This window comes from Pseudorasbora parva, chromosome 10 (genome assembly GCF_024679245.1).
Source record: "Pseudorasbora parva isolate DD20220531a chromosome 10, ASM2467924v1, whole genome shotgun sequence".
In the NCBI taxonomy this organism is placed as follows: Eukaryota; Metazoa; Chordata; class Actinopteri; order Cypriniformes; family Gobionidae; genus Pseudorasbora; species Pseudorasbora parva.
In genome coordinates, this window is record NC_090181.1 from 3,194,266 (window position 1) to 3,208,231 (window position 13,966).

The following is a 13,966-nucleotide window of genomic DNA, read 5'->3' on the forward strand; positions in this document are numbered from 1 at the left end:
TTTAAGAACTGCCACACTCATTGATCCTGAACACTGTTCCTGTTACTCATTCTTCATTTCTTCCTGAATTGTTTAAGACTGTGTTTACATTAATACTCTTCAAAATCTGCACTGACAATTTGGTTGATTGTATTTGACCAATAATAAGCTGGAAAAAGAAGCAAATATTTGCACTTGTATCATGTCAGAGGGGGCTTTATTACGGTATGTGTGTGTGTGCGCTTCAGATGTGAGCCTGAAATCTAAGGGATTCGTAGAATTATGTGCAATCCCGCGCAAAATTCAGACCGATCACACACACTAACACGCTGTCGTAAGGAAAAGTCCAGCAGAACGCGCGTCCAATGAGAGCGTTATTTTTTTAACGGTTCCAAGTTGGAACCGGTGTCATGACAAATCCTGTCCCCCTGTGAAATCGTGTCCGCAAGGACCCCAAGAGCGATTCCATTGGCTGAAAGAAATTTTAATAGGTAATCTGTTCAGAGCCTGATTACAATTCTTACACAATCGCGTTTTGATTTTTGCAGTTTAAATTGTGTTAAAATAGTCTTTAATGTCTTAAAAAGCATATGTTTCATATATTAGTAGTATATAACTGAAGCTATAAGTGCTTATATAAGTATATAATTCAGAACATGTTTTTGCTCCCATTATAGCAATCAATTAAATTTTTTAAATAAATATTTTGCGTGTGTACTTATTATGGCAATGAATTCATAGTTTATTAGTTTATTATTTAGTTATTTTTAAACAATTAATAGTCCAGAACCATGTATAACAACTTTTGATCAGGCATTTAAAACCGCTACCAGCGGACACGATTTCACAGGGGGACAGGATTTGTCATGACACCGGTTCTCGATGCCCAACCCTATATCCAACTTAGGCTATATTCTACTACTGTAATACCATTAAAGGGTTACTTCAGCGATTAGCATATGGCTTTGTATCAGTAGAAACCCTGGAGAATATTCAAATTATTGTGCTTTCCCCCCTATGCATTTTATTTCTGGAAAAATTCCTCCTATGATGCAAAATGACAATTTTTGCATCATAGGAGGAATGTTTGCCCAGAGGCTAAAGACTACAGCCAGCAGAGGGAGCTATTTCCGCATGTTTTGAATCTGCGCATGGGGGATGGAGATCACACTCAGCTGGCAGGGAGAGCTCAGCTTGCAGACAGGATCATTTAAACGGAGCTATGGTGAGCAATGTAAGTCTTTTAACTTCTCAAATTCATTTCTATGAAAGTTAAGCTTGCAAAGGCATGAACTGAAACGCGTGCCAGACTGAACTCCTGTGTGAATGTATGCCGCAAATGTAGTCGTGATTACCTCAGCTCTCATCACTCGTGCAGTCAGTGCTCAGGGCTGTGACACTCGCGCGGTGACTCACTCATTATATTGAACAGACACGTTCAGTTTTTAATTATAGTGTCTTCTCTAACTCAGTCACAGTAATGAAGTTGGTGGTGTTGGGAATGGCCTCACAGGGCAGCGAAGCATTCTGGGAATTGTAGTCTTTCATCCCCATGGGACAAAAATACATTTTCTGTCTTTTCTCAGTCTAGAAGACAACAAATTCAAAAATAATTTCACATTTCTACTGCATTGATGACCCAGTTTAAATACAGATTCATCTTCCCAGCGCTGAAGTACCCCTTTAAGAAAAGCTAGTGAATCAGTGTTTTGTGTGTGCGTGCGTGCGCGCGCGCATGACACAGACGAACGTTACTCGCAGTCACGCGATGACCACAATTAATCTTTGGATGTTTTCGCTCCCCTGAATGTCTTGCCCGTTTGGTCTTCTCCCTTTGATGATTTTCTTTAGATGCCTTCCTGACCGGCTCCAATCCGTCATCGAAATCCATAACCTTAAAGGGGCGGTGAAATGCTGTTTCCTGCATACTGAGCTTTTTACACCTTTAAAGACTTGGATTCCCATCCTAAACATAGACAAAGTTTCAAAAACTAATGTTGGATGTTCGATGGAGTATTTCTGTGTCAAAAATACTCCTTCCGGTTTCTCACAAGTTTCGGAGAGTTTTTTTCGAGTATGGGTCGGCTTGACGTTAATAAGAGCGGAAGGTCCTTGTATGGGTCGTACGGGCTCTTCTCCCGGTAGGGTGCGCGCGTGACTAGAGCGAGAGAGGAAATGCACGCCCGTAAACACTCTCTCAGATGCAGATCCAGTCGTCCGTGAACACTTCTGTCCCGCTCCACTTTATTCCTATGGGTGACGTCGAGCGAGTTCAACGCTTCAGCACAGCATTCCCGTAAGGCAGCGCTGCATTTGACCCGATTTGAACGCAGAAATGACGGGAAGCTTCACAACATCGCTTCAGTCGTGTCTCAAAGTGGATTTACACGCCACTGCTGTCACAGGACTTCACCAAATCATACCAAAGAAGTGTGTTTTTGACGGAGCGGTCCCAGCGATAAAGGTTCGGTCCTGCTTTGGAAGCAGCCGGTGAGTAAAACTGCTTCAGATGTCTGTGCTGTCGGCTATCGTCGCGTGAGGAAACATCAGTAAACGACACGATCACGTGCTTCGTCATTCAAATGCGCTAACGGACTCCATTGCTGTTCTCTGTATAACGTTACACTAGTCTGACGTGCAAAACCGTTTTGCTTGCTACTTCTAAGGTTTAGTCGCCTTCAATAGTCCATAAACCGAATCATGTCCTCATAAACTGCTTGTAAAGACACACAAATGTTGACAGGCCACTAAATACAGTCCATACCACAGAGACGGACGTCCTGCTGCTGCTGTTTCTCCTGTTCAATTTATTTCTCCCTCAGATTTGATTGTGGATCATTATCTGTATTAGCTGAGATAGCGATGGGTTTCTCCACGCTTGAGGACGTCACCGCTTTGTTCGCGCTCGTCATTCTTTAGCTCCGCCCACTCGATACGCCTCCAGGCACTCGTTTTTTTCCAGAAAGACTCGGTACAGCCCATATTTCTTTTATAAATATGATAAAACTAAAGACTTTTCGGAGATATGAAGGATGCAATACTACTCTATAGGTACTCAAGATTGACATGAGATTGACTGAAACTGAGTGTTTCACCGCCCCTTTAAGCTTGATTCTCTGACTGACAGACAGCTGTTGATCAGTGACGTAGCCTACATGACTGACAGCTCGCCTACAGTATAAACAATTAAATGGTGAACGTTTTTTAGTTAGCCTATTGAATCCTCTTTTTAAAAATATGTTTTTGGTTTTGCTATTATCATTAAATCACTGAGCAAACTCTGAGCACTTCACCGGCGGTGACTCCTCGCGTGACATCATCCTGAACGCTCTGTAGCCTAACAGTTATACCGCACTTTGTAAAGTAACTGGGCTGGCGGATATCACGTTTTGTAAAAAAGTACATTTTGTAGTAGGCTTAAAATGTACATTTTTAAATCTTATTGATGGCAGGAATTCACACATAGATTGAGGTACATCTAAACAGTGATTTCCAATAATAAAATCCAAATGTCAAAAAATGGCGTTTATCGCGTTTTGCAAACATACTCTTCATATCTTCATCTGTGTGTGAAGATGAACGGAGGTCTGACGGGTGTCCAACCACAGGAAGAATTAATGACACCAATTTTCATTTTTTCAACTAACCCTTTAAAGCGGCGTGTGAGACGTATGGACAGGAATGCAGATCCTTTTGTGTTGGCTGATCTCGAGCCGGTGGAGTTCAGTGCTAAACTCCTCGCTGGCGTGAGCTTTAAACATGTCCGGCCTCGTGATGGATTAGCCGCCGTCTTAGCCAGGAGTCCAAAGAGAAGGTCATTGTGTTTTCCCTCCAGTCTTAAGCACTTCTCAAAGTTTTCTACACAGATTAAAGCGTGACCATAGAAACATTTGTTCTGTTGTGTTTTAGTTTAGTGCTTTGTTGTTGTTTTTTTCAGCAAGAGTAGGAGTTGTAGGTTAGCATTAGCACACATTAACCCTATCCGGACGGTGATTGTTTCATCCTGGGGTCATAATGTATTTTCATCATTGACCGAGTCTGTGTTTTTTTTTTTATTGTTTTTTTATTATTGCAATTTGAATCCAGAATGTGTTTTTTCTCCCACCACCTGTGCACACCACTGCACCAGTATTTGTGTTATTTTTTACCTCATATCAGACGAATCTCATCTAGTGTTCCCAGCGCCATTACTTCCGCCGAAGAAGGTCAAAATACCGGCGTGATCATAGATTTATTTACATAGAATCCCATTCGACCGATCCGCGCAGGTACTAATGAGGCATCTATGTAAATATTTCTATGATCACGCCGGGTTTTTGACCCCTGCAGAGCACCGTACGGTTGTGCTTCGCTGTCATTTGGATGCAATTTAAAGATCTAGACTTTTATTACTGAAATGCTGGAAAATATTTACAAGAGCAATGCATTTCATCAATGCTGGAAAAATAAAAGCACATAAACCTCAATTATACATGATCACCTCATGTAAATAAGAGGCTGTATTTCTGCACAATTTCTTGTGAAATAAAATCACTATTTATTTTGAGATAAAATGCAAGAAAGAAAACCGTTTGATCTACAATTGTCTATATATCCTCATTTTTAGACGGACTGAAATAATTCAATAATAATTAGGATATTAATTTCCTATTATTTAATTAAATATGCATTTATTCTTATTATACCATGCATATGATGTTATTGTCAGGTTCCCAGGATCTCACAACTCACTGCTCCACTGGAAATAAATCACCACTTGAACACATGAGTGGCTGCACATTTATCTGTGTGACAGGATTACCAGCCGAATAGGGCTATTGTATTGATATTTAGTCTTTTATATTAATGTAGTGATTTAATGACTTTGTCTGGACCCTCTTCAGACAAGTTTCTTTGGCATTTCATGCCTGTGTTTAACGCTGGGATGATCATTAAATCCCTGTTATCAGTTTTTATCCTGACCAGCTGCAGCACAGGCAGATTTATGGATTTGAGATTTAACGCATGGTTTAAAAATTAGATCTATTGTGCTCCATAACCCACATATTTATTTATTTGTTTGATTTATTTAATATTTAAATCATGTATTCTTTTTAAATGTAGTTAGTTTGTCTTATCTATTTAAATGTCATCATTTATGTATTATTTAAAATTCACGCAATTATTTTCTTACCTAATATTTATGTTTAATACATTTATTTGAGTAATTATTTTTAGAAATATTTTTTTAATTCATATTTAAAAAAATTAATAAAAACATTTGGTTAAAAAAAAAACAACAACATTGATTTAAAGAATAATTAATACAGAATAACTTAAATAAAAACTGGTGACATTCATTATTTTATGTCTGTCGGCAGTTTTTATTTCTTTTTCGGTTTTCTTTTTTCTTTAAATTCATGTACTTTACATTTATTTTCTTAGCTAACATTAGTTTTATACATTTATTTGAGTCGTTTATTTTAGAAATAATTTTTAATCCATATTCAAATAAATTTTGTTTAAAATAAAGTCAAGAATTTAAAGAATAAATAAAACCTAATCATAAATAAAAAATATTTTTACATTTATTTTCTTACCTAACATTTATGTTTTATAAATGCATTGTAATAATTATTTTTAAATATTTTTTTAAATCCATATTGAAATAAATGCATGAAAACATAAATTTAGGTAAAAATACATTTAAAAGTACACGAATTAAACTGAATTTAAATAATAAACTGAAAAACTGGTGACATTATGATTAAAAAAATATTTATAAAAGAATTAATGTCACAAGTTTTAGTTTTTCTGTTTTATTTATTCTTTAAATTATTGCATTTTAAAAATGTTCTATATGTATATGTTATATAAATGTATTTGCATAATTATTTTAGAAATATATTTTTTTGATCTGTATTAAAATAAATGTATAAAACATAAATGTAGGTAAAAATACATAAATAAATAAAACATTTTTTTTGCTAAAATAAAATATTTAATATTTATTTTAAAATTATGTATTAAATGTATTTTGATCTAAATGTGTTTTCTACATTGGATTTAATATGGATTAAAAAAATATTTTTAAGTTATTTGTTTGTATTTATTACAATCATGTTTTTTCCCTTTTATTTTTGTTCTGTTTTAAAGTGAAATCTTTAGACTTTCACTTTTAGACTTTCAGTCTAAAATCCAACTCCAGATAGCTGTATATTAATCATAAATTATATTGTTGCTTCAATCTGCAGTTTGGACAGAAATTGGCTTAATGCTGAAAAGTATACACGCGTTACACTGGTTAGGACAGTACGATATTCCTAAAATACCTGACCTTACTAGGGTGACCTCACAGCAGGAGTGACTTAAGTGAATTAGCTCTTCTTCTGCACGTCACACACACATCTTAATCTGCCTGTGCGGTTTGAAGTGAAGGTGCTTTCAAAAGTACGGCTTCTGTGAAGCTTCGCAACCTTTACAACTCTTGACAAAATCACATGATTTCAGTAAATGAGGCTTCGTTACGCCATAACCGTTTCAAAACGTCTCAGAGTTTCAATGGTTTGCTGCTAGAATCTCAGTAAGCCTATGAATCTCAGTTACTGTGTGTTATAACTTGGTAGATGTTCCATGCCCAGTGTTGGGTAAGTTACTTTAAAAAAGTAATTAATTACTAGTTACTAATTACATCTTTAATAGTGTAATTAGATTACTGTACAAATTACTCTCTCAAAAAAGTATTTAATGACTTATTACTAATAACTTTGTGATTACTTTCTAAATCCTATATCAGCCTCGAGTTAAGCAATTCAAGGTTAGACATGAAACGGCTCTAATTCATTCAAATACATAATATAAAACTACATAAATTACTCTTATTAACTGACCAAGTATTAAAAATGTGAGAAGGAGACATAAAAACATGCATTTTAAAGTTAGACTTTAAATGTTGATGTTAAGTCCACTATTGAATTATGTGTAATTGTATTTAGTATTTAGTTCAATTACATCAGAAGTAACTGTAATTAAATTACAGAAAAAATAAGAGTAATCCCTTACTTTACTTTTTCAAGTGAAAAGTAATTAAAAATTAAAGTAACTAATTACACCCAACACTGGTCCCTGGTTTCCGTGACGGGTCACAATTGTAATTGTTTTGAGATGGTTGAGATAAACCTTTTCATGAATCGATCAAACGAAAATGTATTTGAATACATTGCTTGATATTTGATATCCGTTTGGATTAGAATTAAAACAAAAATGACAGCCCTAGTAGGGATGTACCGGTATGGTGGCGATATATTGTGCATCGCTATTTAAAATGCTCTATTAGTTCATTTCAACGATCATTAATAACGCTGATGTCTTTTCACAGAAAACCACAAGGATGGTACCAGATGTGAGGTCAGTGTCTCTCCAGATGAGCTTCACGACGGCCAGGGCAAGTCCGGCTACTCTTACCGCAAGGAGCCAAGATACTTTGAGATTCCCACAAAGGAGATCCATCCAAAGCCCAAAACGTCATCCCTGGAGGTCCAAGAGATCCCCACAAAAGACACGGACCACAAACCCCCGTCCACACCCCCAGTGGTACAGGGCCACGCCTCCTTCACCATTGAGTTTGATGACCAAACGCCTGGAAAGATAAAGATCAAGGACCACGTGGCAAAGCTCTCCATCCGCCAGCGCAGGAACCCCACCAAGGAGTCGATAGCCAGGCTGACAGAGGTGATGACGGTCGAGAACAAAGTTGCTGATTGGCTGGTGCAGAGCGACGCCACTAGGTTGAGGAGTCTGGATGAGCCGTTTGTGTCAGATGAGCTCTCGAGCAAGAGCTTCAAGGGTAAACGACAACAGAGAATCATTTTTTTGGGATGAAATTAGGGATGCTCCGATCCAATACTCAGATCGGGTATCGGCTCTGATACTGCTATGTGTGTCGGATCGGGTATCGGTCAGAGGAGACACATTACTATTTTTAATGTTATTGAAAGAATTGTAATAATTAGGGGCCAAGCCCCGGGGTACGAAGGCACCCATTGAACCGCTTGTGGGAAAGTTGTGAAATTTGGCACACTCATAGAGGACAGTCTGAACTGTCACCCTAACAAATTTGAAGTCTCTAATCCCTCTAGCGCCTCCACCTGTCCAAAGGTTCACTCATGGTTATGCTAATAACTTTTGAACCCTAAGGGCTAGAAACTAAATTATTTTTCCACTTATTCCTTGGCTGAAGCCAATTCGATTGCACACTATGACGTCATTTTCAACTTTGATTGCGGCTTTCTTGGCCAGGGCTCCTTTGCTTTTTTTATTTTATTTTTTTTATTAATTAAGGCATGCAAACATATACCAATCCACCCACCCTCCCAACTTAACCCAGCGGTCTCTGTGCAATGGGGTACATAATGCATGGAGATATTAACAGAAAAACAAAGCCACAGGATTTATTAAAGTATTAATGAGTCCTGATCATTACTTTGTGCAATATACTTGGATATCTTTTCAGCAGCTATAGTCCAAATCTTTAATGTAGAGATTTGTGCCAAGTTCACACGGGCCGTGGATAATTCCAACATTATAATGTCCCGAAGCTGAAACAACCACTTGAATACATCCAGGGAGTGAGGTGGAAGCCAGTGTTGTGCTAGCAGTTTTTTCGCAGATGTTAAACCGGCCAGCCAGATAATTTTTTGCAGTTCAGAGAAATTCAGCTGAGAGTCGGCATTCAGTAGTAATACAGAGGGGCTTATCGGTATAGGACATTGAAGAATTTTTGACAGAGTAGCGCATACCTCCTTCCAAAAATGTTGAACTTTTTTACATTCCCACACCATGTGGAAAAAGGATCCAAGTTGTTGGTCAGAGCACTTATCACAGAAGGGATTAAAAGTGGAGTCAATACGATATCTTTTGAGTGGGGTCCAGTAAGTTCTGTGACAGAAGTTATAATGGATCATTTGGTGATTGGGATTTCTAGATGAAGTAAAAATGTTCTGCCACACTCTTTCCCATTCCATAATACCTTCCTCTTGTCCACAGTCTCTTTCCCATGTATGCTGTATAGCTAAACTATTTGCTGTAGCCTCTAAAGCCTTCTTGTACATCCATGAAGTAAAGTGATTAGAAGAGGACAAGTCAAACCAAGCGATGATTGGATGTTTGGGAAGCCTTTCCCCCCAGGGTACCCCATATGCCTTCAAGGCCGACCTTAAGCGGAAATATAGAAACAGAGAAGAGGGTTCTGTTCCATACCGCTCACACAGTTCTTGAAAGCTTAATATGCATTTAGGACCTGAAATATCTTTCAGTGTATAAATGCCCTTCTGCATCCAGTCTCTGGAGAAAAATGGTGCACCTCCTGAACGAATGTTATTATTATACCAAATGGGAGTGTAGTTGTGCCAATTATGTGAATATTTAATACTTTTTTCCATCAGTTTAAAATTGACTATCGTGTTGGAGATGATCAGACCGAACGTTTGTATACATTGTTTGTTATTTAGCCCAGAGAACAGTATATCTTGTAACCTAAATTTGCTCGCTAGGCTCTCTTCTATCTCTCGCCAAGAAACCCTAGAGAGCGGGTTAAGCCAAACCTTAATGCATTTTATTTGAAAGGCCCTATGATATAATTCAAAATTCGGAAGCGCTAATCCCCCATTATGGCGGCCATTGCTAACCAAGCCATCACCTGCTGTTAGCATCCCATTGACTCCCATTCATTCATGAATAACTTTACATCAGAGGCATTTAAAGACTCCATTTGTCCATTGTTTATTTCTAAAGAAACACGACAATGCATAAAAGGCTCCATTACCTTGTATCTTACTCTATCGCCTCGTAAAAGCTGTTTTTGTTAAAATAGGCTAACAATTGCGTCATAACCAACGCGACTCTGTCGCACAGTTAAGAAATTACCGTATAGACCTGAGGAGACGCTCAGAAGCAATCTTTTACTGTCTATGAGGCAGTTGGGGGGACGTGGAGACATAAAGTCTGATAAAGTCAAGGGAGAAGAAGCCCATAGTGAGCCAAAAGCAACGGGAGAAAATATTTAAACGACGTGATTTAGGCCCTGTCCACACGAACACGGGTATTTTCAAAACCGCAGCTTTTTCTACGCGGTTTGGCTGTTCGTCCATACGCAAACGCTGTAACCGGTTACTCAAACCGGACTTTTTTGAAAACTCCGGCCAGGGTGAAGATTTTTAGAAACTCCGGTTACAGCGTTGTCGTGTAGATGGTGAAACCGGAGATTTCGTTTTTTTAAATTGAAGTGCGCGCCGTTCTCTCCTTTGTTTGACGTCAGATTTTCCACATCTCCTTTTGATTTACGTGAGTCGATTCTATGCGGTGGACTCCACTAACAGCGCTTATCACATGTATATCCTACAGATGTTCAGTTATTTCATTGTATTGCAGAACAAAGACGCCAGAATGCAATAATACAAAATAGTAAAGCAAGTGTTTGAAGCTATTACAGTCCACTTCGGCCCTGCACCTGTCACTGAGTCCAAAGTAAAGGAACTTGTAGAAGGGTTTCACTTGAGCCCATGGCATCCCTCAGTCAGTGCAATGTGCATCGGTGCAGTGAATGACATTGGGACCCATGTGGAAATCAGGCAGCCAATCATAGCGTAGTTTTGCGTTCTCATGTGGACAGATTTTTTTTAAAAACCGTGCTTGTGTGGACGCGATTGTTTTTTAAAACGGAGTAGGAAAAACTCCGGTAATAAAAATACCCGTGTACGTGTGGACTAGGCCTTAGATTTCCCTTTCCACAACTACTAGAAGACCTACAGCTGTCAGACAGGAGGCTCACGTCACATCTACGTCCTCAAGCTCAGACTGACCCAGCGTCCCAATTCGCGTACTATCCATCCTAAAAAGTATTCGAAAATAGAATTAGTGTGTCCCAAATCGTAGTATGTTTAAAAGAGTATTCCAAAGATTCGGCAGGAGATTAAACTGAATGTGGAGGATTTGAACTGAGACGATGATTGACAGGGCAGTTTAAACGGTGATGGGATGCACGTAACTAAGCGACAGAGTCCGTTAAAGATGGCGAAGTAGTCCCGAAGCTTGCATACTTTTCTGCTACACACTCAAAAGTATATACCTTCTCTTCACAAAAAGAGTACATACTTTTAGGACGTAGTATAAGTAGGTGAATTGGGACGCAGCATGAGTCTGCAGTTCGCTCAGCCATCAGGAAGTGAGTGCTTCTAATTGACCTCATTTTCCGCCGTTGACGTCTATGGGAACGCTCTGTCCATTTCTTTTACTGTCTATGTATTTTACAAACCCATTGGCGTATCATTACGAAACTTGGCATATGTCTTCGGCACCAAGCTCTGACAGTACTCAAAACATTTCGGGGAAGCACCACCTTGTGGACAAGTATAATGAATTTTCTTAACTGTTGATTAAATGTGACTATTTCTTACAACTGGTTTTAATAGATTCTTTGGGTCATGCCAAGAACATAGATCCCAATGTTACCATATTTGGCCAAACTTCCTGTTTGCACTTTTGATTTCCTTTACAAACCTACTTTTTTGAACTCCTCCTAGACCACTTCAAATTAAATCGTAACATCTTCAGACCATGACAGCAAAAAGTTATTGATTTCGTTTTAACAGACAAAACCGTTTTCATATACCAGAGCGATGAAGTTGAGGCATGATGCCAAAATGACTCTTGAGGCTGTATCTCTGCAAAACTTTGGCATAATGACACCAAACTTCCCTGTGTCATTGTCACCTCACTGACCACACCACATCAATTTAGTAACTGTGCCATCTATTGGTCAAAAGTGATAAACTACTAAATCATATTATTAGTGGCTGTATTTATGAGTTTTCAGCCATGTTGCCTAAAATCATCTTTAAATGCCTTTAATTTGCTCACTGTAATCTAACACTCTCAGCCATGTTGGCATATCTTTTTGGCTTCTTTGCGCTAGTCCCTGTTAATTAGGGATGCACCGATACCATTTTTCCAGAACCGATCCGATATTAAAAATGTTGAGTATCGGTCGATACCATAGGCGTCGCTAGGCCCTTTTTAGGGGGGCTTCAGCCCCCCAAACTTATGCCTCAGCCCCCCTAAAAAATATGTGATTAACCTTTAAAACCTATAAAACTGGCGGCAGGCTTCGGCTTCGTCCCGTTTTTTAGTCTGTCTCTCCAATCCGCAGCGGCTCTGAGCAGAGCGCAGCGCACGTCAGAAGTCAGAAGCAGAGGTGTGTGTGTGTGTGTGTGTGTGTGTGTGTGTGTGTGTGTGTGTGTAAATCTGAGCGTCATTGGTCTGTCACCGCTCGTCAATGTCAAAATATTTGATAAAACCAATCAAATCAGAGTAGGCGGGCTTTATGGTCACACAGAAACTGCTGAGGCTGAGCGCAAATTTTAGCAGAGCAACTCGACGTCAAGTAAGATAAATGCAGCTAAATTAAACATGTTTGACAGCTTCTGCTTTAAGTCAGAAATGTTAATCAAAAGAAAAAAATATTTAGGCAAATGAATAAACTTGTGTCTAATTTTTAGACATTTTTAACTGGAAATATGCCAATGTGATTCATAATGTAGGCCTAATTAACGAACAGAAAATATTAACAAAGCCATTTTCATCAGATTAGGCGTAAGTTTAATAATTATGTGTATATATTGTAAATTAATATAATTCTATTTGTAACATTCAGTAAATAAAAAAAAAAACTCAGCTTTTTCAGCCTGTATTGGGCATAAGATTAGTAGCCTAATGAATGTTCATACTGTGATTTTAATAAACTTAAAACTTTGATAAACAGTAAATTAACGTGTCTAAGAAAATTATTCATGAAACATAAATATCAGTAGGCCTATGTTAATTTGTAAACCATATGTTCACTTTATTCACTGACGAAAACGGAAAAAAAAACCTGTCAAAGCTCAGCGTTATGAAGAGACAGGGCAAGATAAAAACAGAGAAAAAGAGAGATGTGGACATAAGAAAGACAAATAATTTATTGCCCAGTGACATGGTTTTCAAGCTATTGTTATCAAATTTTTTGGCCTTCAGAACATCATAAAATGCTCATATGTAGATCATAGAAATCAAAATTTTCTCGGGGGACCATGTTAGAACCCCCTAACATTTGGGATCTTGGTTAAACCTGCCTACATTATTGGGTATGATAATTGCATGTATATGGCCATGCATTAAGGTATTAATATTTGCTTTATAAGTAATGATAAACAGCCAATATCTTCTGGGTATGCATGTTTGTAAGCTATTAGTTAATAGAGCAATTTGGACCCTTAACTAAATAGTGTTACCATTTTTTCTACAGACCTACCCTCACTGGGGGCTGAGCCCCCCTAAAATAAAAATCCTAGAAACGCCCCTGGTCGATACCGATCCGATACCAATGCAGTTTTGTCTATGTAGAATTTCTAAGCCTTAGTGTGTAGAATTGAATAAATTAAATTAGTGAATAATACAGCAGCAAAAGTTATAAAATCACGAGTGCACAATAATTGTATAAAATCTAAACATTTAGTTGGGAAAAAATAAAGGAAACCATAAAAGTGAATAACTGTAGCTGTAAATCTGGTAAAATTTGTTACACAAAATATATTCATGAAAAACAAGTAAATATATTAATAGAAATAGGGCCTATATACTAAGAAATTGCAAGTTTCCAGAAAAAATAATACTCCAGTAAAGTACAGATACTCAAAAAGTGAACTTAAAGGGGGGGTGAAACACTCAGTTTCAGTCAGTGTCATGTCAATCTTGAGTACCTATAGAGTAGCATTGCATCCTGCATATCTCCGAAAAGTCTTTATTTTTTTTATAATTATATAAGAAAGATGCGCTGTTCCGAGTCTTTCCGAAAAAAGCCGAGCGGGTGGGGGCGTGTCGTGTGAGCGGAGCTAAATAATGACGTGTGCGCCGCCGTGTTGAGTGCGTCGTAAAGCTGTCTCATCCCTAACAGCGGGAAAAACTTTATTCAAAC

General features: G+C 38.1%; 1 protein-coding gene across 5 annotated transcripts in view; it reads left to right on the forward strand.

The window, feature by feature from the left end:
* cep170ba (centrosomal protein 170Ba) overlaps nucleotides 1-13,966 on the forward strand; it is a 77,274-nt gene that overhangs the window by 37,268 nt on the left and 26,040 nt on the right. For all 5 annotated transcript variants that reach the window (XM_067454871.1, XM_067454873.1, XM_067454874.1 and 2 more), the window contains exon 8: nucleotides 7,337-7,804. In XM_067454871.1, the coding sequence (XP_067310972.1) occupies nucleotides 7,337-7,804 (468 nt within the window). The remainder of the gene's footprint in view (nucleotides 1-7,336; nucleotides 7,805-13,966) is intronic.